Source organism: Parasteatoda tepidariorum, chromosome 2 (genome assembly GCF_982258835.1).
Source record: "Parasteatoda tepidariorum strain Cologne lab strain chromosome 2, Ptep-v5.0, whole genome shotgun sequence".
Classification (NCBI taxonomy): domain Eukaryota; kingdom Metazoa; phylum Arthropoda; class Arachnida; order Araneae; family Theridiidae; genus Parasteatoda; species Parasteatoda tepidariorum.
In genome coordinates, this window is record NC_141756.1 from 58,918,439 (window position 1) to 58,945,203 (window position 26,765).

The window sequence follows — 26,765 nt, forward strand, 5'->3', positions numbered from 1 at the left end:
CATTCATGCCACTAAGTTTTAGCAATAGTATAATTTAGCAATAACAAGTCATTCGCCTTGCGAATTAAGTCAGGAAGGAGTGCTTTCCGATTTACGAGAGAGCACCACTAGGGAGAAAGTGCGTCTTAGCTGGTATATGAATAAGTGGTTCTGTGGTCGCCACGCAGCAGTACCATGAGTACAAGGATCTGGATTACCATTCATCCGTGAGACAACTTCTACAATTTATATAGATCTGAAAAGAAAGAAACTTTTCTCCAATTCTGCAGCTCTTACAAGCACGTATATCGCATGTATTCGGTGGGTCTCAGAGGCTTTGAGGATTGAACTCCGACCCTTCGAGACCGAACCCTGATACTCTAAACACTGGGCTACCACGGCCCTAAATTTAGGTGTAAATAAGATGACTGCATCTCTTATGGTTTTTCCTTTAACTGAAAGTTTGGTTCAAACTTTTGATCCCCTCAATAACTATTTAACAACTAACATTAACATTTATTAAAATAAACATTTAAAAAAATGAATGGTAAAAAAATAATTATTATTTAAAAAGATAGAGAGAGAAAGAATTAGAAGAAAGGCATGAAAAATTTTTTGATCTTGAAAGGTTAGCAGAGATAAATGGAAAAAAAAACTTAATCTATGATTTAGACAGATTTAATGTGCATAATTCTAAAAATAATAATATCTGTTTCTAAAAATGTTACCACAAGAGATACAGGAGCTGCAAACGACCATGTAAATTTCCAAAAAATTCCTGGTGTGGATCCAAGCATGTAAGTTACATCCGCCATAAAATTTCGAACGCCTATTAGAAATGAACAAAAAATGAACTAGCATAAATATTTTTTATACTAAGCAGCAGATTTCAACGATACAAAAACAGTTATTTGTCAGACAAAATAATGTATTTTTTAAACATTTTGGGAACTAAGTACATATCTGATAAATCATTATCACTTATAAGTAGTACTAACATTCAATATACAGAAAAATAACAATATGAATAGTAGTAAAAAGAAAACTTAAGTTCTGATTACTATCAGAATAGGCATACTATACTACACGATTAGAATCATCTTTCTTGATCATTTTTTAATGTAATTTTACCAATTGAATTTACAGCAGAAAGTACAAACTAATTTTCCTTTCATACTTTTAAATTTTTCGTTCTAACAGTCAAGCATATATATCTTTAAATTTTGAAAAGTTATATTTTTTATATTATAGAGCAGTGGTTCCCAATTTGTTTGGCTGCGGAACCCTAAATTATTAGCCTTCTTTTGGTGGAGCCCCTTCTTTATAAATAAAGTTTATTAAGGTAATAATGAAAGTTATAACCTACAAAAGACTATACTTAAAATATTTATTTATAGGAATAATTTTTTTTATCGTTTTATCTTTAATCTTACATTAGGTTGTATGTCCGAAATTTGCAATCCTTAAAATAGTTAAATATCTAGTCTAATTCTGAATTTTTTTGTTTTATATACATAAGCTGAAAATGAATAAAATAGGCCCAATTATGGTTTACTTGAAAATGAAACTTAAAAAACTACTATAAGCATAGAAAATTATTATTAGGGAAACGCATCACTTTATTAAAGAATTTAATTAATTAATTTAAAATTAATTTGATAAAAGTTTTATAAGAAATACTAATGCGAGATTTTATAAATGCTTGCTCTTTTCCTTTCCAGTGTCTTGCACAGTGGCGGATCCAGCTGGAGGGTCATAAGGATCATGACCCCCCAAAATTGAAAAATAAATAAAAATAATAATTTTTTTAATAGTTTGCAAAAGAAATAAAATATTTTAAAAATTATTTAAGGGGCCTAAGGGGGAATCTGAGTCTATGACCCCCCCCCCCAGGAAAAATTTCTGGATCCGCTCCTGGTCTTGCACTTCCTTATTGGTGATTTGGGTACTATTAAACTGTCAAACTCTCATGCACGCACAGATGGTAGTATCACATTCTACTTAAGAGGCTGCTTAAAGCTTCTTAGTGCAAAAAAAGTCTACTATTTTCCCATCACTCACGATAGATGAGTGATTGGAGCTAATTAACCCATATTTCATGATTAATTTGACAAAACCCAACTCAACCAGAACCTAATTTCAATGCACATTACCTAAAACAAGCCTAACTCCGATGTCCAATTAAGCTTCATTTTTGCGGTTTTAAAAACATACTAGTTGAAAAATATTGCAAAAGCACATAGTTTTGTATTCAGGTCTTTTAATCATTTAGTTGAAAGCAGTTTAATCACAGCAAAGGTAACGAAATGTTCTTAATAGTGAACTACCACCGGTTATTACACCGTAATTTTAGAATGAAAATTCTAACTGTATTTGTTGGTCTCTATCGCAATACTGCCAAGCGAGATGAAAAACTTAACACTGCTAACTACGTTGCCATCATGATATCGTTTGTCCCGAAAGGAAAAATCTTAAATGGTTTAACCATTACTGGACCAATAAGTATCGGTATAAGGAGTGTTTTATAAAACTGAAATGTAATTTTAAACAGATCTGAAATATAATTACCATAAATCCACATAACACCAGCAAGTTCAAGAGTTGCGTAAAAGAAACCGGCAGCACTAACACCATAATTATTTAACAATTCTAATATGTGTTGCCCAACCTAAAAACAAAGAGAACATTTATTTATTTAATGATTTAAAACACTAATTTTCCTTTTAGTATTAAATTAGTACTTTTTGAAGAGAAATTTATAAAAAAAATATAGGTTATGACAAAAAAAAAATATAGGTTTAAGAGTAGAGTTCAATGTACTTACATTTGTTGTTAACGGAAGACCAAGGCAAAAGAAGACGGCACATAATCCTAGCGATAGCCAACTTTTATTTTCTCTAAGTTTTGGAAATTTGTCTTTTATAACAGTTGATACAGTTTCAATTTGAGAACTCTGAAAATATTTGAAAAGTTTCTAAAAAAATTCATTCAACATTTTTTATAAGAATGAGTTAGTGCAAAAAAAGAATATTTTCCCGTGTTCTACATGGTGAAGTGGTGCGTTTTCAGCGACCTTATTAGGCATTTTTAAATTCCTATTATTAAGTTAATATGACCTACACTTTAGAGTCAAAATATACCTTGTAATAAGAATTTAAAAGCTTTATCAAAACCTAGCAAATTTTCGAGTTGATTTGCATCAAAGGTTTTATAAAAATCATTACAACCAGTTTGACAGCTAATGAAACTTATGTTCTTAATAGTTATTTTATTAATATTATTTTTTATCTTTTATAAAAAAAACTTTAAATTTATTATAAAATATATTATTTTATATATTACATCAATATATAATTTATAATTATTATTTTTTATAAAATAATTATTAAAATGATTTCATTCTAATTAATTGCTATTTAATTTCAAACCTGCTTTATTATTCTTAATAACTATTAAGAAAAAGTCTTATTCTTAATAGTTATTTTATAGATAGTCATTTCTATTTCCTCAGAAAACAAACATACTAATATGATTTTAATTATTAACCTTACTGTGATTGACCTGTAAATAATAATGATATCAATTCAACACGTATTAATGACTCATAATGTTTCATTACAATAATACATCATATCTTCATAATGTCTTTTACAACTTTAAAATTTAAATTCTGACAATAATTCAAGCGGGATTTTTTATGATCATACTTGAATCCAAATATGGAAATCATGCAGAAGCCATTATTTTGGAACTTCTTCGTAGTGTACAGTGCACAAAATAAAAAATGGACCACTCTGAATAACTATTTGATCTAATGATCGGCTCTTCAGGTTCTAGGATTCAATCTCAATAGTTCGAAGGGGTGATCTCAAATATGCTAAATAAAGCAGACGATATTTTACGTGATGAAATCAAACACAAAAACGCACTTTCACAGAATAAACATTCCTTATTTTTTCAGACAAACTTCCAATTCTGACCTCCAAAATATAGCCAAAATGTTGCCCCAATCTAGGAAATATTGTCCCATTGCACTCAGATGTAAAAATCGTTCATCCAATGACAATTCCATGCAAAATATAAATTTCAGTAAATATATATTATTTTATTTAATAATAGTCGAAAAACTTTTTAATTTTTAGGTTCAATTTTTTGCATCTTTTTAAAGAATGCAATTTAAAATGGCAAATTACAAAGTTTGAGCGAAATCGATCAAATCTGTCTTCAGAAATTAAATTTTAAAAAAAGGTGCGAATTTAAAATTCATACCTTTTGCTCAAATTTTGCATTTTAAGATTGAAAATTGCCTTCATAAAAATGATGTGAAAAATTGTATACCTTAAAATTCAAAAATTTTTTGATCATTATTAAATAATAGAAAATATCTGTTGTGTCTGATTTATTGAATGCATATCAAAAGTAATTAAATTTTCGATTTGGTAATGATTTATTTAATTCTTTCTAGATAAGAACTGTAGGTCAGTATATGTTTTAATGTATTTTTAAAATTGTGTCTTAGTCTCTAATCAGAATTTAATATTCACAAGTAATGCTCATAGTAGTTTAAAATATTTTACTAATTTGTTATATAGTGATTATTCATTAAAAATTAAAATAGCTTTAGGCTCCTTCATATAAACTCACTGAATCAAAAATGGCCTTTTTTTCATTGAATCAATTTCACTTATCTTTATTTCTCTAATAATTACTAATAGTAATAGTTAATAGTAGTTCAAGATGTCAAAAGTTGAGTTATGAATGTGTATATAGTGTGATTGTTAAAGCTAAAATCACATTTATTAACAACATGTGAATTGAACTTACAGAACTTCCAATCCCTAAAGTAAACAGCATGATAAAGAACAGCACTGACCACAATTGAGGAATGAACTTTATATTTGCTAGTGCTTGAGGATATATAACATATGCTAATCCTAAACCTAAAAGAATAATATTTCAATTAATAAAAATTTAAATATTAAATCCGACTTGAAATCCCCAATCCCCACACCCGAATAAAGCCAGATTGAGTATTTGTGTAAATGTAACAAAAAATAATTTTCCTCGGTGCAATAGAATTTAAGTGCAATATAATAGAATCATGATAGAAAATGGAAAAACAAACTATGAACAATATATAATCGAAACAATAATAGAAAACAAGTGCATAGTTTGATTTCGGTATCCTTCAAAAATGATATTGAGTCAATTATCAATTTTTTTTTTAATTTGAGCATATGTTTCACAAAAAGACAAATCCTTTTTTAATAACAAATTCACCCCGATATAAGTTTTGTCAAATCTAAAACATTGTCCCTAAAACTCCAAGGATCTGAAAGCAAGCATTATGGAATTAAAGCCAGTATAATCTGTGCAATATCAGTTTATACTTATATGTAGCTTTGATTTTCGACTGCACGATATTAAATCTCAAGATCTATAAAGCTCAACACACTGAAAAGAAAGATCTACTTTTTTCCAAAGGTGGTTAGTAAATATAATCAAACATATGTGAAACAATGAAACTAATTCATTTATTTAACTCATCCTCATAACTCTAACTAAATATAGTATATAAAATATAAATATAACTGAATAATTAACTAAATATATAGTTCAAAACTAATTCTGGAATTTTTTTAACATACTTAAGTATGTTAAAAGCATTCCAGAACAATTCTATTTCATTTACCTCCATGATCTACAACGTCGTCAATTGGAAGGTTTTTTTCATGCGCTAAAGTTCCAAGTACTGCAAATATGACACATCCAGCTAAAATATTCGTAAAGGTATCTAAAACACTTATAATTATAGCATCCCTGAAAAAAATGAATTAAACTATTAAAACTGAATAACAATAATCAAAATCAATATAAACATTAGATTTTTTAACAGCTTTCAAATTTGTTACTTTCTAAACGGTTTTATTTGAGTAAATAAGTATAATTAACTAAAATCTTGGTATTTAATTCTTTAAGGAGTGTTTTATTACATTTAGAGATTTTTTGTCATTGCCTTTAAAATAAATAAGGCAAAAAAAAATTATTATAAATTTGTTTAATAAAAACACACAAATAAGAATCATTTAAAAATAAGCCTTTTGTTGGGTACAAGGAATATTAAACTTTGAAAAGATGCATAAACAAAGGATATACCAAAAGTGACTTATTAATTTTGAAAATCAATCGAAAAAAAGAATGGAACTCGATAAAAAATTTATGGTTTGAGGCATTTTTTAAAGACACCAAATTGCATTTTTAATTAAACGTTAAACTTCATGCCAATAGGTAGTGCTGCACGCATGTGAGAACTTCAGAATCCATGACATCGCCAGACGATATTTCTCTACGCAATCGCATAATGAGTACTTGTGAAGGATTTTGATGATGGTTTACACGTTAGATGGCAGATATTCGCCGTTGTTTGATGATTTTCAATGTTCTTCTGTAAAATGTTCATACCGATCGCAACTTTTCCTATTCTGTACCGCCCTCTATTGGCGGGAAATTTAACAAGTGTACAATTTGAGACACTCCGCCTATCTTAATTCACGAATTTTAAAAAAATAGATTTTTCTTACTTCATTCTTAACATAGATTCTAAAAATATATATTAAGGGTGGTTATTACTTAATACCTAGTATTTTTGGGTAAAATGCTTACATTGAAAATTGCAAATGAGAAAATAAAAATAACTATTTAATTTCTACGAATATATTTAGCGAATGTTTTTCAAAAATGCATAATTTCAGGAGCAATTGGTTCAAAACTGTAATTCATTATTATTATGTACTCACAACTTTTATCAAAATAAATACGCAAAATGGTTTAAATATATATTCTCTTAGGATTTGCCATAATGTCCTAACAGAGATATAATCAAACTTGCAGAAAAAATATTATTTGTATTTTAATTTCATAATATTTTACAATTTTAGAAAAAATAAATTATCTAACTTACCTGACCTCGATTTTTCATAGACAGTCAATACTTTTTAAACGCCATATTTTCTATGCATACAGAAATATTTGCAGAATATATATATATATATATATATATATATATATATATATATATATATATATATATATATATATATATATATATATATATATATATATATATATATATATATATATATATATATATATATATATATATATATATATATATATATATATATATATATATATATATATATATATATATATATATATATATATATATATATATATATATATATATATATATATATATATATATGTATATATATATATATATATATATATATATATATATATATATATATATATATATATATATATATATATATATATATCAGAGGGTGAATAATTATACAATTTTAATTGCGTGAGGTAATGAGTTTTATGTGTAAACTGAATATATTAAGAATGTCAATAATATATATTGTCATTCTTAATTATTTCTTATATTATTTTTTCATTCTTATATTATTTTTATTAATTTATTTATCACTTTTGAGAAACAGAAAAGACGACTTATATCAGCAGTAACTTCAATTGTTAATTTATTACTGATACATCTTTTAGTTCTAAATTACCAAGAAATTATTTAGACCAAGTAGACATTGTAGTTTTATATATATTTAGCTAAGAAATAAAATCAAAACTGACAAATAATTTTTAAAAAATACTAACTTGTAGACGTTATTTGAGAATTTGTTGTAACTAGCTATCATGACGATGTTACCATAACCGATCGCAAGAGAAAAAAAGGACTGTTCGCACGCTCTGTACCATACCTAGATAAAAACATAAAAAAGTAATAAAACAACTAGTTAATAACAGCTCAATTTAATCAATATAGTCTTCATTTAAATCAAGCATACATATTTATTGCAAAATAAAACTAAAATTCATCGCAGAAAAAATTCATTGCTGATTAAAATCAGTGAAGCAAATTTTACAATTTAAAAAGTTTAAAATAAATTTAACTACTTTTTATGTAAAAAGATAGAGATTGGTTGTAGCTTAAGTTTCAACTTAATACAAATTTTATTTTTACAAAATGTAAAAATTCCAATAAACTATAAACAATAAAAAAAATTCCGTATGAAATTATGATAAAAAACTTGCATCTTGAGTGCCGGTACTTTTTATCATAAAATCCATATTTACTATAAAATATTATGATACAAAAAATATGATAAACTGTAGTTACTACAGTAATATTCATTGAATCACTGTAATGAAATAAAAATTACTGAAAAATTACGGTATAAAATCCTATGATAAGAATGGGTTTTACGCATGCTGCACTCAGAGTACCAATAGTTTTTACAGTAATTTGATCAGGAATTTTTTACAGGGAAATACCAATAATTGAAGAAGCATAAATATTTTAACATTTTGATGTAAATATAATTTGTTTTAAAATATCTAAACTTATATTTTTGGTTGCATATTTATTGCATCAAAACTTTACACAATTTTTGAAAATTTTTTTACAGATAGATAGGACTGTAAAAAATCATAAAAAAATGAACCATTTATATCTCAGAATCATAAAAAAATGAACCATTTATATCTTAGTTTCTGACGTTTATTATCCCGTGAATCCAAGTTTTCACAGATATGAGCTTTGTATGCTTTACATTTATTTTGAGTTAAACATTATTTTTACTCATGCCTGACGCCATGCAAAAGGAATATTTTCCTTTTCTTATAAAAAAAATGCACGCAATAAAATATATTTAAATAGTTTTCGTGTAACACTGAGAAGTGAGAAAAGAAAAATCGTTAAACTTTAAATCAAGAAAAATTTAAGTCTAACCTCTATTTCTAAAAGTTTCTCTAACTCAGGTTCAAAAAAGAACTTTATGCCTTCCCATGATCCTTTGTTTTGTAGAGCTACAATCAGCAAAGCTGTTAATACTATGTATGGAAACACAGCCGTAAAATAAGCCATCTGAAAGAATAAAAAAATGATATCAATAATCATAATGGTACTTTGTCAATGAGAACTAATTAGCCATTTAAATATTTGGCAAAACAGAAAAGTAAAAAAAATCATTAATTTGAAATAAAAATTTTAATACAAATTGAAGAGAGGGTGATTATCATTAGATTTTTAATATCTGTTGTCATAACATTATATAATAATTAGGTTTTATCTTTATACTGAAATAAAAGGTTAACCGTTACCTCAATTAAGATAAGGAAAGAAAACTGAAATTATTTACATCCGCTTCCTTTGTGAGCTTATATAAAAAATTTACAGTTTTATTTATTGGGAAAAGGATTAAAACGGAAGAAATATAATTACAAGTTTAAAAACTAAATGGAATTTTAAAAATTAAGAGATATGTAATGCCTATAAAGGTAAGACAATACTCGATAAGCTTTAGGCCTGAAATCCGTGCGACATCGACAACAAGATTTACTAAGTTGCCGTGTGTTGCTGTCTTAGTAAAGCAAATTAGACTCCGAAAATAGCGAATATAGCGGCTAAAATACCGGCTTCAAGATCTCATACTCATAATCACAATGGTTACAGTGATTCTTTGAGCGACAGGTTCAGAAGCCATTAGACATGAAACCCGATCAGATCATCGAAATTTCGGAGCCATGATGCTCATCATGATACTGGATATATCGTGATACAATGTAAGTAGCCTGTCTTGATTCATACTTTTACATGGAGAGAGTCAAGGACCCACTACCTAACCTCCATTGTCCAAGAAACAAAACACCATATAACAGCAACAGATTCATGGTCAGGACACCAGGCATCATCTACATATCTTTGAAAGAGGTGATATGCTTGGATTGAGGTTCAGGGGATACCTTGAAAGTCAATATTCATCTTTTTAGGTGTACAGATAACCTTGATTTTATTTTAATTGATGATAACTCGGGTCACGTACTGCTCGTTTTGACAGAAATTCTCTGGAATGGGGAGATATTTGCCATGAATAATGGCCAGTTGATATTTTAGACCTCAGTCCTATCGAACATGTTTTTAATTCTCAAAGCAGGACAAATAAGGAAGGCAAAAACTGGCATCCCCGTCAAACATCCATACAAGGTAAGAATAGCATCAATATGAATGGCATTAGGATACCTATATTGTGTAATTTACTGCCTAGAAACACAGCTAAAGAACTGTTTTTTATTCTAAACTAACTAGAGGGGAACCAAACCCTTTACTTATCAATTTTTTTTAATTCGATTCTTTACCCCTATGTCATTCTTTCCAACTCCAATGGGTGTTATGCACAAGCATGTGTGTGTATTATAACTATTGAATAGCAATTTACTTATTCTTTTTGCATTATATAATCCTATTTTTATTGCAAATTTCATTTCTGTTGGTTCACACATTTTGCAGTTATCAACGAAAAATGAAAATTCTCTAAGTTTTAAAAACCAGAATATATATTAAGAGTTATTATTGAGAAACCAGTATGTATTTTTTCGAATTATGTTAACCAAACTTTTAGTGAGAAAAATAGTTTTTTAAACAATAAATGGAGTATTTTCTTTCATTCAAGTTTAATTGTTTTTCGTAAACTTGCATATCAAAGTAATGTTACTATAGTTAAATATAGCTTTACCTTCCCCAGAGATTCAGTACCCTGTACAATTGTAATATAAACCAAAATCCACGTGACAAGGAGTGATATTACTAGCTTCCAGCTTATATGGGTTACTGTATCGGGATTGTCATAATCCAATTCTAATACTTCATTCCTGAAAAAAATCAATGAGGCCATTAAATTTCATATTTAACAACATAAAATGAAGTAGTATGAGGTAAATGAGATAAAACATCTTCCATTTTAACTCACAAAATTGTGAAATGAAGTTTAAACAGTTAGAAAATAGATATTAGGAAAATTACAATTGAGTATTAAAATATTTCTTTTATATTATGCGTATTTATATCCTTTTTCATTTAGTCTCAATTAATGAGAAAAATTTATTCTGTTATTTAGGATTCAAACTTTTAATTTTTTAAACAACACAAAAATTTAAATAAAATGGAAGGAATAAATAATTAGTTTATTTATAAAGGTTTAATTGAACTGCAATATATTAAACAAAATATATTGTAAAACTGTAGATAAGCTTAAAATATATTTGATATTGACGTTATTAACAGAGTTCTATAATAACAGTAAACTACCAGAATATGGTAAAAAATTACCGGTTCTATAGAAATACCAAAAACTTAGTAATTTTTTCCAAAGATCTTTAGTTATGATTTTAGTTAAATTAACAATAAAATATGATTATATAATGTGTAATAATATAGTAAATGTGGTAAAATTTGTTAATTTTAGCATGATACCTTCAGAGTAATGCATAAAAACCATTTATTCCGTTAAAATCACTTTTCAGTTTGGTATTTTTTATTAAATGTGTAATAATAAGAACTATAAAATCTTGAAAACAAAAATTTCTGGTAAACTGTTAGTTTATGAACGTCAAAATTATTAAACGAAGGATTTAATATCTTATATTCTGATTTTTGATTGCTAGAATTTTTTTTCTACTAGAAATACCATCACTTACAGTATAGTAGTTTTACCAGAATTTATTTCTCCGTGTCCGCAATGAAGTATCGACTATTGTTTTCTGGAATCTTAAGAGCATCTGAGTATGAATTTCAAAAACAATGCGTCAATTATATTTTTAGTATATAATTTTATCACTGCAAAAAAATTAAAATAGAATGTCAAGAATGCTTACTTCCAAAAATATTCAGCGGTAGTCATGTTTACTATATCCTGAAGAATAAAATGTCATGCTATTAAAAAATCAACTTATTAAAATGCAACGTTAGAAAAGATAAAACAAAAAAATTTTTATTACCGTTCCGTTTGGGTAATGGCAGTCAGTCCAAGGTAGGCAAGCCGAGCATGAAGAATATATGTAGAAAATACTTAATGCCATCAGATAATTATAAAATATAACAATAAATGCTACGGAAATTACTTGAGCATATCCAATGCCTAAAACAATATTTAAATGTTAATTGGTTATAACGCATTACATACCAGAAAATTTTCAAAAATCCATTAATTATGTAAAACTTTCTATTGATATTTCTAATCGACTCTGAGGTACCTAATTATTGCAAAAACATGATTTTAGACGAAATTTTTAAAATTGTGTTTAATATAAATTTTGAATTCCTGTAGTCGAAACTTTTCAAAAAATACTTTAGAACTCTAATTATTTACAAAGTTATAATAGTTTTTGAACAAGGTGATAACGGTGGATATACTAGTGTTTCCAAGTCTTTGTTTTTTTTCCTCAAAATCAGGTTTTTCCCGCTTTACATCACCTTAAACACGATATCCATATTGTTTTCAAAATAATTGTCTACAATTTCTCATCTGAGTTTATTGTCTACAATTTCTCATCTGACTTTATGAATACACCATACAAGTTTTGAAATAGAATTTCATTTTTTACGCATATTTTTTTTTTTTTTTTTTTTTTTTTTTGCGAAGACGCGTGCAGAAATTTTTAAAAAATTTACTTTTTTAACTATATTGATCCGCAACGCAGTAATATATGCACTTGCTTTTAAGACAATAGGTCAAAACATAGGCCTTCTAAACAAAATCCTCAAACGATTTTTTGTTTTGGGTGATAGAATTATTTACAATATTTGACGTATATGCAAAAAATACTTTATATTTTCCTAAAAATGGCCATTTAAAAAAAGTTTTTACACATAATAAAACATATAAACTAGTTAGTTTTTTTAATTTTATATTAACATTAAAAAAAAGTTGTCGAAATTAGTCAGATACTTTAATCAACAATCGTATACTCGCCTTTGAAAGCAGGAACAATTCTCCAGAGTTTTATTGGTCCTTGACTGGAAAATTGCCCAAGAATTAGTTCTAAATAGTATAATGGGCGGCCAATAATAACGAGTAAAAGTAAATATGGTATTAGAAATGCACCTGTAAAAAGAGAAAAAAAATAATGTATACATCTCTCTTTTTTTCCCAAATATTTTATTTAATTTTTTTTAAAATTACTTTATATAATTTTCTTCTTTTCTTTTTTCATTATTCATTATTTTATTTATATATATATATATATATATATACACTCTATAACAAAAAAATCGACGCAACAAGAAGGAGTTGTCCGATTGAAACGAAAATTGGTGGATAGGAAGACAATGTACAGAATAATAAATGATTAAAATTTCAGAACAATTGAATAATTTATTGCAGAGTTACAGTAAGAAGTTCAATAAGGTGTTGACCCGCCTCTAGCCTGGATACAAGCTGCCACACGGCGTGGCATAGACCGATAAAGCTCTCGGATGGTCTCTTGCGGTATTCCATTAAATTACTTCATTGCAAAGACATTTCGTTTAAAAATCAGGCACAGTATTATTAAAATATTCGTCTTAGTTATTTAAAAAAAATGGTACTTTTTTATATTTTTTGCATGTTAGTTACAGTTCGGTACTTAAAAATGTATTTGGTTGACCTCAACGCCCAAGATCAGGGTGACTATACGCCAATTCTTTTTACAGTGTACGCGCATGTTTGATTAGCAAACTAATTTTATTTTAAGAATTAGTGTGTTCATGCATTCTAAATTAAAAAGATTTACTTTATATTGTGTCGTAAAGATAACTTTGTAGATATTTTAATATTTTATCTTATTGTATTATAAATTTTAATGTTACTAAATACCAAAAATTGCAGCTGCTTCCTTACAACGAGTAATGCAAAAAAGTTCTCTTCTACTGTAATGAAGCACCAAGAGCCAGAAAATAACTACACTGTAAAAATATTCAGATCCAATTACGGTAAAAAGTACCGGCATTCAGGGTGCTGGTACTTTTTACTATAAGAACCATTTTTACCGAGACATGTTACGGAACAAAATAATCTGATATGCCGTTATTATTACAGTAATAATTGGAGTAAAATCACTGAAACACTGTAATTAAATAAATTTTACTGTAAAAAGCATGACATAATATTTTACGGTAAAAATGAATTTTATGAGAAAATTGATTTCACGGATGATGTGCCCAAAATGCCGATAGTTTATACCGTAATTTGCCCGGTATTTTTTACAGCATATGGCGTTTGGTGTAAATTAGTTGCTCTCATTATTGGAGGTAAGAGACACAAAGAAATTTTACAGCACAGGAATATTAATAAAAAAAAGAATGTATGAACAATCTCACCTCCTCCATTTTTGTAAGCAACATTAGGAAATCTCCATACATTCCCCAATCCAACTGACATAGATATGCATAGAAGAAGACTGTGAATACTCTTTCCCCATTTACCTCTGTCTGGTACATCTTTGTTCTTTACATCATTGTTTTCCTTCTAAATCGATATGTAATATTAGAAAAGCTTATTTGTATTCCAAATAAAATTATAATGAAACCTTAAATAAGAGGATAAAATAATTGATGAATTCTTTACGAAAAGAATACTACGATTGAGCAATGATTTATTGTTCTAATCAGGAACGTAAGAAAATTTGAAATAATAGCACATAATAAATACATCCTAAGAACAAACAAATGATGATTTTTACTACTTTGTACGAGGCGCATCCAGAAACGTTTTTTCTTTTAATGGCGGGCACTTGGAACTATTGTCCATTGGCCACAGAAAGTGCCAGAACTGCTAACTCTCTTTTCATTACCCAGTGGGCGCCACGGCGGTGGACCAGCGTCGCCCACGTCACACTACCACAACCCGTTTATAGGGCGGGTCACATTCACACACAAAGGAGAAAGGACATAGAACACAGATAGAGAGAAAGAAACATTCAAGCCTTGCCCGGGATTCGAACCCAGAACCTTTCTGATGCAAGGACAGGCCGGTCGGCTCTTCCAGAAAGTAAGTTTCCATATTTAAAATAAAAAAGGAATTCACACTTTCAGGAACATATTTATTGGCAACAATTTCCTCAATGTTTCAGCTATTTTTCAACATAGTCACCACTAGAATTGAGACACTTAACGTATCGTGGAATCAACTTTTGCATGTCTCTGTCGTAGAACTCTGCCGTCTGTGAATGGAACCAGCGTGAAACAGACGTCTTCAGCTCCTCGTCGTTGCCAAAACACTCACCGGAGGACAGGAATTTCAGGAGGTGCAAGAAGACGTAAAAATCACTGGGAGCAAGATCAGGACTGTAGGGTGGATGCCCCACAAGCTCATCATTGATGAGGGACGGTCGCCCACTGCGCTCTTCATCATAGAGACTTTGACGACGTTTGGAAAACTGCCTACACCAGCGACGCACCATCTGCTTACTCATGATGTACGGCCCATAGACCTGATAGAGCTGACTATGAATTTCAGTTGGCGCCATGCTTCGTGCATTCAAGAACTTTATCACCAACCGAACCTCTCAGGAGGCGGGAGAAGGAAAAAGAGCTTCCATTTCGGACCACTGCTACCACGCTACTGGCTCTAGGCGGGACCTCTCCGGCTGGCATATGATTGATACATCATAGATCTGTTACGCATGCCAATTGACGCGACTAATTACGTTTACTTTAAAGGGGAAAATATCGGGAAGCTTACTTTCTGGATGCGCCTCGTATAACGATCGACGATTTTTTTAAAAACTTTTTTCTATAGAGAAGTAAAATAAGATTTTAAAATTATACACTGTAAAAATTGTGATGTAATATCTCTCTGAATATAATGTTGGACAATCCAAAAAAATTACGTGAAGGAACACTTTATTCCAGGGTTATCGCAAAATTGAGTGTTCATATAAGATTTAAAAAGTGTAATTTTGATTTAAACAGCTATAATAGAATAAACATACACCAACTTCTACTTCATTCAAGCAAAACAGAAGTCAATTTCCCTTCTAAAAACCCCGATTGTTGGCGTGCTTTTTCTTATCGCCAAAATTTAAGTTTGCAATCGAGAGTTAGTCGTTGTTTTAGAATTATTGTGATTTAATTGGATGATTTGTTGCTCGCTATTAAAATAGATCGATAATTATATTTCATTTTTTAAATCTCTGTATTAAGGGATTTTATTATGCATAGTTTCTACCAGAATCCATTCTGTTAAGCCTTATTCGAGTTCATCATTAATGTTCTCTCTGTGCTACACGTAAGTTGATTGACAAATGCATTTTTTTTTCATGAATGAATCGATACGTGATTCTAAACTAATGATTCTTATTTTATATTGTATCGTAAAAATGCATTTACTGACTCTTATTTGTATCTTATCAAATAATTATAAATTTTGGTGCCACTGAGTACAAAAAAATGGTGGCTTCTACTTTACCCCAAGTGGTGCAATAGTATATTCTTGGTGCAGTGTAACACTTTATGGAATACAACTTTGGTGCAAAGTAGTTGCCATCATTTATGGTGTTAAGGTGGATCATAATTTTTTACAGTATAGCATGAAATACGTAAAAATACCATCTTAAGAAATATTACAAACGAACATCGATTTTAACCTACAACAATATTTTAAATGAAGTCAATTTTTTGTAAATCTTGCAGATGTTGTATGTCTTTTAACTATTACTGACATGTTTCCGTGATAGCAATCTTTTTTTGGAGTGAAAAATAAAGAACTAAACAGTATATGCGTATATAAAACAGTATATAAAAATCTTCGAATAAATTTTGATGATGCTGTACTTCTAAAGGGATAAAGTTTTAGAGTTTCTAGTGAAATATTCATTGCATGTAAAATAGAAAATAACGCAATGAAAATTACTGTGATCTGACCCTTTTGAAAGTTTAGTTTATAATATAGGAAACAGTTTTTCGTTTTTAACAGTTTTCATTTATGTAAATTACTTTTTTTTGTGTTTATCTTATTACAAAAACAGATAGCTTATACTTCTTCATAAATTTTACAGTACTGGAAATAGTTTTTAGTTTTCAATAACTTTCATTTGAGTAAATTGTCATCTCTTTTTTTTTGTATATCTTATTACAAAGATAACTTATTCTTCTTAATACATTTTATTCAATCAATACTATATCTAAGCTTGTGCATTATAAAACAAAACTGATATTTAATTTAAAACTGAATATAAAGTAGAATAATAGTCGAAAAAAAAAATTTTTTTTGTGAACTTCTTACTTTTATGGACATCTTTGCAGAACTACACCATAAAAAATGTCGGATCAAATCGCAATATAAATTACCGGCATTCTAGGTGCATGTTATTTTACCAATAAATTTCACTGTAAAATCCATTTTTTTACCTTAAAATTCAGTTTTACTGTTAAATAGTACATCGTAATTTTTACTGTAATATCTATTTGAGTGATTCAGTGATTTTACGTTAATTATTACTGTGAAAATTGCGGTAAAATACCTGAATCACTCTAATTAAGTAGATATTACAGTAAAAATTGAGGTGCATCATATTTTTTCGTCCGTAACATGTTCCGGTTAAAATGGATTTTCACGGTAAAAAGTACCAGTACCCTGAGTGCAAGTACTTTTTACCTTAATTTGATTCGGAATCTTTTACAGCTTAAAACGATCTTTTTTATTTGTTAAATTTTGGTTTTTATAATTTTTTCCTTAAAAACAATATTAAATTTAACATGTTTTTATAGCACATTTCGTAAAATTTGTTACCAAGCAACATTTCAACGATATAAAAAATATATATTAAAAATCAATGAACATTTTTTGAGTGATTTTTTTTTAATCACATCTGTAGAAAAGCAATATCGGTGTTCAAACATTGAAGGTTTATCCCGTATCCAGTTTAAATCACTCAAGTAGATTGCCTGGTATAGATTTTTCAGAAAACTGCAAAGTGTTTTGATCCAAGTTGTGTTGTAAAATAAACTTTTTGAAGCACACGCAAGTTTTCGCTATTCTTAGAAGGTTATTTCATTAGCCTCGTCATGAAATGCGTGCTATTTTTAGCACAAGCTATTTTTTATCGGTTATTTTAATGCTAAAAAAAAGAGAAGATATTTTTCTTTTATAAATTGAAACTATTGAGTCGAAAGTTTTGGCATGAAACTTATTTGTTTAATATTAAGGTAACATTCAAACTTCTAATACTATTATGGCTAATTGTGACAACTTTCTAATACATTTTATTTCGTTATAATTATCTCGAGTTATATGTGAATACGTTTTAGATTTAGAAGGTTAATCCAGTCTTTAAAAGTGTTTGCGATTCTTAAATGTTCTTTATATAAATTTCATTGTACTGTTCTATTAAAATTCTTTACATGGCCAGTAAATTGATTTTTGTATCATGCTAATAAATTTATCTACATTATTTGACAATTGGTAAAGAAGAGTTACATAATCCATTTATTTCCAAACAGTTAATAAATTCAAACAGTTATTTTTCGGAATAGCTAATAATAGACATTGATTGAAGAAATGAAACTAAGTGCATATTTAGTGGAGACAATGTGCATTTATTATAATACAAAATGGTACGTATATTGTACCATCGAAAAATAAGAAAATTAAATATGAAAATTATGCTCCTTAGACGATTTCCAAATAGCCACGAAGAAAAGGTCTTCTTGTCAAAATAAAACAGGTATGAGTATCTCAGTACGACAGATGATTGCCTCAGACACTAATGCATGTTTTGCATCGGCTATTTATGCTGTCCACTAAACTAAAGAGACTTTGTGAAACACTCCTGACTAGAGTATCTCAAACAAACTCTATGGGATTCAAGGTCCCGGATTCACGCAGGCCATTGCATACACATGATACCTTCACCTTCTACTGTGTCTGATACTTCAGCACTCTTGTGTGTCTGCTCATTGACGTTTATAAACAGGAAGTCTGGACCTAACACATTCCTTAAAAGACGAACATGATCCCGAATAATCTCTCAGCAATACCGCTGGATTGTAGTGAACCTTTCAAAGATGTGAAGCTATGTTCTGCCGACATGCATGCTGCCTGTTCACACCAGCAAGCCTAGGTCACACCCATCACGTTCATGAACAAACCACTGTGCATAGCGTGTTCCCCTCTCTCTAAACACAAATTTGTGGAGATAATAACTCTACACGGCGAAACGGGATTTGTCGTAGAACATCACTCTGGACCACTGTTGGGGACCCCAACCAATATTTCCCTACACCAGCGTAGTCTTCCTCAACGATTGCGTGGTTAAATCGATAGGTATTGAACAAGCATGCATACAAACCAACTTCGGCGTGAGTTTGTTCTGGCAGAAACCTGTGTACCGGTAATGGTTGCAAGGTCTGCAACTATCTTACTAGGAGTGACATTTCTGTTCCTTTTTAGCACTTGGGATACATATCGATCCTCTTGGGGTGTGGTGTTCCAACCACAACCACCAGTTTCTCACAAAATTTCCAGCTTCAGCTGCCTCTAATTGCGAGAGGACCCTTTTTGACACCCTCACTGTGGCCACAATGGTGACATTTTAACTTGGTTCTAGTCATCTAACTGCTCGTCCATGATCGCAAGCACTTCAATAATATCTTGCTGATATTTCGCACTTAATTATTGCAACACCATCTTGAATTTCACCGAAATTAGTTCAACAACCTGCAATACTACATGGTTAAACACCTAACAACATGAGTTTTCGAATGAGCGAGGAGTTTCTATGCACTGCCCGTTAAACAGATAACGGGTCCAACTCTACCACACCCTCTGCGCTTGATGTTACGGTTATTGGCGGACTGAAGGGAACGCTACTTTGCATAAATCAGATATTCCTTAGTAGTTGGAATAATTTAGTAATTCAGAAATATTTAATTTTTAAAAATTGTATCTTTTAAAAATGTAAATAAAACTACGTCTTTGTTTAAAAAAAAAACTCTATTTTTTTTTTCAAAAAAGAACTCTAAATGCAAATTTTACTTGTAGAAAGTTGATATTGTTTTTTTTAATTGATCATATTACCTCAGAAAGTTACAATAGTTTGAGAGAAATGTGCGCATTTTTAAAAATTTGAAGACCAATTTCAATATAAATCAAACTCAAAGCAAATTTATGCTATTTTACAGTCATTTGGCGTTTTTTTTAATTTACACGATTGTCAGAGAACTATAGCAATTACTGAAGCAATGAAATTTTTTTACATTACAAAAGATATATTAAAAAAGACTGGTACACTTTATAGTCGATAAAATACATTATTTTCAACTGGTTCAAATTAAAATGAATTGCATACGCTGTAAATGAAACATTATTAAAAATCATTTAAAATGATTCAAATTTTAACTGCAAATGAAACTTTTTAGAATATTCCAACTTACTTTTTCAAAAATAATTTCTGGTGCTGAATAAGTATCTTTTCTACAGGACTCTAAAAATTCATCTGGAGCTGGTGAACCGTCATATGACGCTTCAAGCACCTGTAAAAGTATTGGACACATTATCTTAAACTATCTAACATCAAACCATTGACAAATCAATCAACAAAAAATCAGAAAAGTATCTTGAATTTTTAGAATTTATATCAAATGAAATTAAAATATTTCAGTATAAGGTAATTCAGGACAAGATGATATAGAGGAGAGATGGCCAGTTACTCCTTGATAATAGTCGTGCTTTACAATTTGTAATAAATCATTCATGGTTAACTGTAGGGGAGAGTGGGGTCAATTGCAACACTTTTTACTTAACTATTTTTAATTAACAAAAAATCCAAGTCATTGACAATTTTTGACAGTCATGCACTTGTTACAATTGTCTCCACTTACGGGGTCAATTTTAACAGTTCATAAATTCAACTAAAACATAGTTAATTATACATATTATCATAGTTGTGATATATTTTTTTATTGATCAAAATAGTAGTGATATTTTAGGAGTAAAAATAATAATGAGCAGAAACCTAATGGGTTAAACTTTTAACTTTAAGGGGTTAAAAGTTTTAATTTATGCTGTGAAAGGTGACAAATAAGATAATGCATTTGCATATGATAAATGATAAAGGAAACTATTGGTGGTTCCTATAAGAGTTAAGTAATGGTTTGTAAACATAAGATTATTTACTTTCAGCTGTTACAATCGTCCCTTTACTTATTGTTACAATCGTCCCCAAGACGCCATTTCAGCTTCATTTGTTAAAAACAATGCTAGGTAATTAACAAAACTAATCTTTTTTTTTAAAATGCTAATTAAGGTGTCCACTTACATATTCGGTTAATAATTTTTATTTGTTTAAACGAAATTACTTTGTTACAATATAATATTCTAATACCAAAAAAAGTACTTACGTAGCGTGAAAATATATTTTGTGATGTAACTCTTTCAAAAGTACATAAAAATGGTTGCCAGCATGGGTGTACACGTAGATTTATAAAATACACCTAGTGCTCCACATAGGAACCAAATCTAGAACCCGACACTCGAAATTTTTGCTCTGTTACAATTGACCCCAATCTCCCCTACCTGCAATGCGTTATTTTTCGTATTCCTTAATTTTTCCTTTACTCTTCAAATACCCATCTCTCCTTAACATTAAGAAGATGTGGTTATTCGTAACTTTATTTTCAAGCAGTATTTTTCATTATTTTTTTACAATATTTCACCATTTTTTGCTCAAAATATGTTAAGTAAATATATCTGAACTTGAAATATACATAAACATTTCTTACAGCTCTATTCTTAGTATCTTTATTTCGATTTTTAGAAAAAAAACTTCAGGCATTTATCCTAGAATTGCCCTACAATTGAAAGTAAATGGTTATTTTTCATGAGTAAAAGAATGCAAAATATTTAATTCTATAATAACAGAACTTTCTTTGTAGGAAACGAGCAACGTATTTTCAAAAAAAAGATTAATTAAAATAATTTTATTATGAATTTTTGAATATTTTAATCAATTTTAAAATCTAAATATTTATATTTATCTAAATATATTTAGATTTAAAAATTGATATTGCTGATAAAATAATTAAAATTGGTGTTTTTGATAAACGAAAGGCTTTTAAATTTAAAGTTATTTTTTTCTGTAACTTTAATACTAATTTGTGCAGAAAAATTTACAAAAATTTAGTTTTTTCTCAATTGCTTAGAGTTAAAAAAATTTGCAATAACGTTGCATGTTTTCAGGAGGCTGCGTATAATTTTTTTGAGAAATTTGAGAAATAATGATTTTCCTTATAATTACTGTAATGTTAAATTTTTGATTAGGAAAATGAATGAGGAATATTAGTTTATTTTTTCTTTTATCAAGGCGAAATTAAAGTCTTCACTGAGCAGCCCCAGTTAAGCATTATATTAATCTGTTACGCAATCTTTACCTTTCTTATTCTTTTTTTCTCCCTACTGCGCATTTTAATAGAGATCGCTGTTTCCCTTTATTTCAAATGTTTCTTTTACATTGAGTTAGTTTCATGAAATTACTGTTTGACCAGTTTACTGTGAGTTTTTGTATTTTCATTTTTGTATTATATTCTCGAGATTTTGTCTGAAATTTCTCTTCTGATTTGATTTCATGCAATTCTTGTATTTCTTCCTGAACTTTTGCAAGACCTTCGAGTTACTGAGGGAATAAATTCTGACATTTGTCTAGCTCTCTCAATGGAAAAGGTTTTGTTCTATGGCTTCCGGAGCTGGTACCCCCTGAAGACGTCGGCTTCGGTGGCCATATTTTCATTTCCATATTTTTATTTCCATTGCTTTCTTTTTTCTTTATTGTTTCAAGCTATTTTTCTTGAATTTTATTTAATTCTAAATAAGATGAAGTCTATCGATTATAGACAAAAATTCAATTTCTGACAGTTTTCTTTTCTTCTTTTTTTTTTACGCAAAGGCACACTATTATAAAATCTAAAGATTAAGAATTCATCACATAAAAATAATTTTAGAGTAGTCTACAAAACTTAAAAGGAATTTATGGATACTTATAATTTTTTTATTAGAATTAAGTCTAATGGTCAAGTACAAATCATGTACTTATTATACACTTATTTCGTTTCATAATCCTCAGCTTAGAGTAAAAAACACAATTTTAGTTAGTGAAAATTGATTTTCATCGATGTTTACAGCACTTTTTTTTGCTTTTGCATTATACAATATAATTGAATCATTCATGGTTCAATGATGTATATTAAAGAAGAAAAGGAATTCCTTTTTAAAAATCGAAATTTAGACATTTTATATTTTTCTTCCACATTCAATGTGTAAAAACGTGTTTATTTCTTTGGGGAACAGGGGCATTCCTTCTTTGCTTAACTTCATCTATATAGGTGAAAGTGGGGTAAGATGGGGAAACTAAGTCTGTTGTAGCTAATTTGAATTAAAAACTATCAGATTTAATAAAGATATTCACTGTTTAGTTATGTGCAATACGTCATCTCTGACAGTTCATAAACATACTGTTTTTTTAATAAATGGTTTTTTCTAGAACTCTATTAAAAATTTCTCGAAAAAAAATGGTTACATAGCAATTTATTTAATTAATATTTTACCATATACTAACAAAACAGTCAAATAACCTTAAATAAGATGGTATCTAAATTTCTAACTGTAAGAAAAACCGTTTACTAACTGGTTTCACATAATGCGGTTAAACAACCAGGACCACCTAATGAAGCCGCTTAGTTCCTTACAGCTGAGTACATACTATAGCCGAGGGAGCTAATCTGTCAATTTCATGACTGACAGAACAGGGGTTCAAGTCACAGCGTTGACACCACACTATTTCCTCTATTTCATTCAACGCTACGTTTCCAGTGTCCTGCCCTCCCAAATTAGTGACTCTGAACTATTAGAATACGATACTCTCAGGCAGACATAGATGGCAGCACCATAAAGCTGCTTAAAATAAAAACTTCTAATATTTCCCGTATCTTAAAAGAAGTGAAATCCTCGGGCCGAGCAAGGTTGACTCAACTTTCATCCCTGCAGTGGGTCGATAAATGAGTACCAAGTATGCTTGGGAACTAAACTCTGGGCGTTCCGCGTTCGGCTGTCCACCGGACCGGAACATCTGCTCCTGCACCCCAGAGCCCAAGGTCAAGAAAACTGAGATAGGCACAGTAGACCTTGGCCCTCTATGGGCTGTCGCGCCGCTGAGTTTAGTTTAGTTTAAAAGAGGTGAAACATCCAAATAAACTAATTAAACCGCATTCCATAGTTCATTTTGAACAACCACAACCTAACTCCAATGCCCAGATTAAATTATTTTTACGGTTTTAAAGCCATGCTAGTTGTAAATTGTTAAAAAACGGCATAGTTTTGTATTCATGGTTTTTTAACCATACTAGTTGTAAACGGTTTCAAAACCGTAAAGGTAAAAAATATTCTTCGCCGTAAGCTTTATGGTTAATTAGATAAACAGACTGCTTCCGATTATTTTACCGTAATTTTAGGAGGAAAGTTCTAACAGTGAATAGTCAAATCACCCGATCTTACCCCCATTTGAAATGAAAGTTTGAAGTTTACCCCTAAGAGAAATATGGAAATGTCAGAGTATCAGTGGAAAAGTAGCAGGCATTTCTCTTTTTTCTATGACAAGTTAAGAAAATTATGTCATGTGATGCTGTAATTGTCTTATTCCTTCGCTACTCTAAAGCTTTGGTGGGGACAGCAATGACTCATATCAAGACTGTGGGGAAAAACCCTGGTAATACCAATCTTACCCCGAGAGCAGAGGTTATCGAAACGAAACAAAATCATGCTACTATTGGATAAAATCTTTATTGTTTGTTAGGTTTATGAATCTAAACGTATAGTAAGCAGGTCTACAAATAATTTTTATAATAGTAATGACCAATAAATAAAGATAGCTTAAAAATAAAAGAAAATTAGAGAAAAAAATAATGCGAGTAAAACAAGATTATGTACACAGACGTCGTGAATTAATCATGAACAACACGTTAATATGGTATGTCCTTCTTCTTGGCTAGTAAAGTGTAATATGGAATTTGTTCGCAATCGAGGTACTGTCTCCGCCTACTGCCCACCCCATTGCCTACATAATTGTTTAAACTAATCCTGGAAAAAGGGCTGAATTTACTTATATTTTAGCATTAAGAATGTGACAATGGAATGCCTGCAAGTGACGTAGTGTGGGTACCTGAATCCTGATTGGTTGTTAAAACGTGGCATTTGTTTACGTTAGCAATTGTCCTTTCCATTCTATTTTGAGTTAGCCAACTCCGTCAAGATTCAAACCTCTTAAGTATACGTAATAAGCCTTAAGTACATTCTATATTCTTTCACAAAGATTTCAATTCTTTCACTATATATTGGTTACTTAATGCACGAAAGCCATCTAGAACATAAACAAACTTATACATCGAAATTGCCAGAAACACGAAATAGAAATATATCGTGGTTACAATAAAATGCATAAACAAATAATAAATTTAAATTAAGTAAGAAACGTAGATAGAAAGAATTATATTTCAACAAATTCAATGAGCGATACGGATTTTTTTTAAAATTAGTTTCACTTTAATTGACATTCAAACTTATGTGGGGAAAACTTAGCTCAACTTAAATACTCCATTTTGTATATAAACGACAGGCTGGCGCTGACGTTATGCTTCACATGTGTGGATATCTGTATTCTTTTTTTTTTCTTGAAGTGAAAGTACTCAATTCCATTTTTAAAAAAATTACTAAAAACTCATAAAATGAAAGCAATGTGTTACACCATGATTGCCCAAGGAATGAAAATCAAGAATCCGCTACTGGGAAGAGTTTTAGATAATCCAGTTTTTTATTACGTTTTTTTTTTCCTTGACGACGGATAGGAACGATAATATTTGCAAAAAAGTTGATAAAAAACTTAAATTTGTGTAGAAGTGAAATTAATTTCTTCAACTTACACAGATACCAATCACAATGCAAATGATTGCTATCTGTGTAATAAAGGGAAAAAATAAACTAAAGACGTTTTTTTAATGCTTTCAAGATTCATATCTAAATCTATATTTTTGATATTTGAGTTTAAAAAGTAAACGATCAAATATGAATGAAAATTAATTTTTTTATAACCATCTTTGAACAGCAGACCCAATTTTTTGGATTGACGACTGCTAATGTTCAATTCCGTAGCCTTGTATTTTTGATCCCAATCCAGAAGACAAGGGAACTCCTGGATCAAGTATTGGGGAAAAAAATTTTCATGGAGGACTTTTTGGTGGAACTGACCAGCATTTACGCTGCATGGAGATGAAAACCTCCCATGGTATGACGGCAATGGGACTCTAATCCATGATCCGTCAACCACTGAGGATATTTTACGTCAGCGTTGTAGTCGGTGCGAGTCGGGTGCAGAATTCGTATTTACCAGTCATCGCTTGGATTCAAACCAGCTTCAGCTCATTGGAAGGCGAACTCTCCTTCCAATGCAAATAATTGACCTTACAAATTGAACTTTGAAATTATCTGCAAATTCGACAAGCAACATTTACAAAAAAAAGTATGTGCTCATGAGTAACAAGCACCAAGCTTCGGTATCAAAGTGATGATTTTCATTCATTAATTTGGCAAACAAATATAAAGAAATTTGATTAACATAATGTTATACATTTCAATATATGATACGTTACTATGAGTCAGGTAAGTATCAAACAACGCCATGATATTACTTGCAAGTGAGATAAGCTTCCTTAAGACACAAGGGTAATTTTTCTCAAAATTAGAACGGTTTTGTAATGGAGTATTTATAAACATAAATAGTATCACAAAGTAAAATATGAACGTTTATTTGCTTTTCAACATAGTCGCAATTAACATTAAAGAATTTATCAAGTTGTGGTACCAGCTTTTAAATCTCATCAAGGAACTTTACTGCCCAACCGTTAA

General features: G+C 29.6%; 1 protein-coding gene across 1 annotated transcript in view; it reads right to left on the reverse strand.

Moving 5' to 3' along the window:
* LOC107446298 (sodium-dependent nutrient amino acid transporter 1) overlaps nucleotides 1–26,765 on the reverse strand; it is a 34,226-nt gene that overhangs the window by 3,576 nt on the left and 3,885 nt on the right. The window contains exons 2-14 of the mRNA XM_087157396.1: nucleotides 20,252–20,350; nucleotides 14,198–14,345; nucleotides 12,813–12,944; nucleotides 11,839–11,978; nucleotides 11,716–11,753; nucleotides 10,578–10,713; nucleotides 8,795–8,929; nucleotides 7,660–7,763; nucleotides 5,672–5,799; nucleotides 4,804–4,919; nucleotides 2,804–2,932; nucleotides 2,548–2,647; nucleotides 708–808 (exon numbers count right to left, since the gene is read on the reverse strand). Coding sequence (XP_087013522.1) covers nucleotides 708–808; nucleotides 2,548–2,647; nucleotides 2,804–2,932; nucleotides 4,804–4,919; nucleotides 5,672–5,799; nucleotides 7,660–7,763; nucleotides 8,795–8,929; nucleotides 10,578–10,713; nucleotides 11,716–11,753; nucleotides 11,839–11,978; nucleotides 12,813–12,944; nucleotides 14,198–14,345; nucleotides 20,252–20,350 — 1,506 coding nt within the window. The remainder of the gene's footprint in view (nucleotides 1–707; nucleotides 809–2,547; nucleotides 2,648–2,803; nucleotides 2,933–4,803; nucleotides 4,920–5,671; nucleotides 5,800–7,659; nucleotides 7,764–8,794; nucleotides 8,930–10,577; nucleotides 10,714–11,715; nucleotides 11,754–11,838; nucleotides 11,979–12,812; nucleotides 12,945–14,197; nucleotides 14,346–20,251; nucleotides 20,351–26,765) is intronic.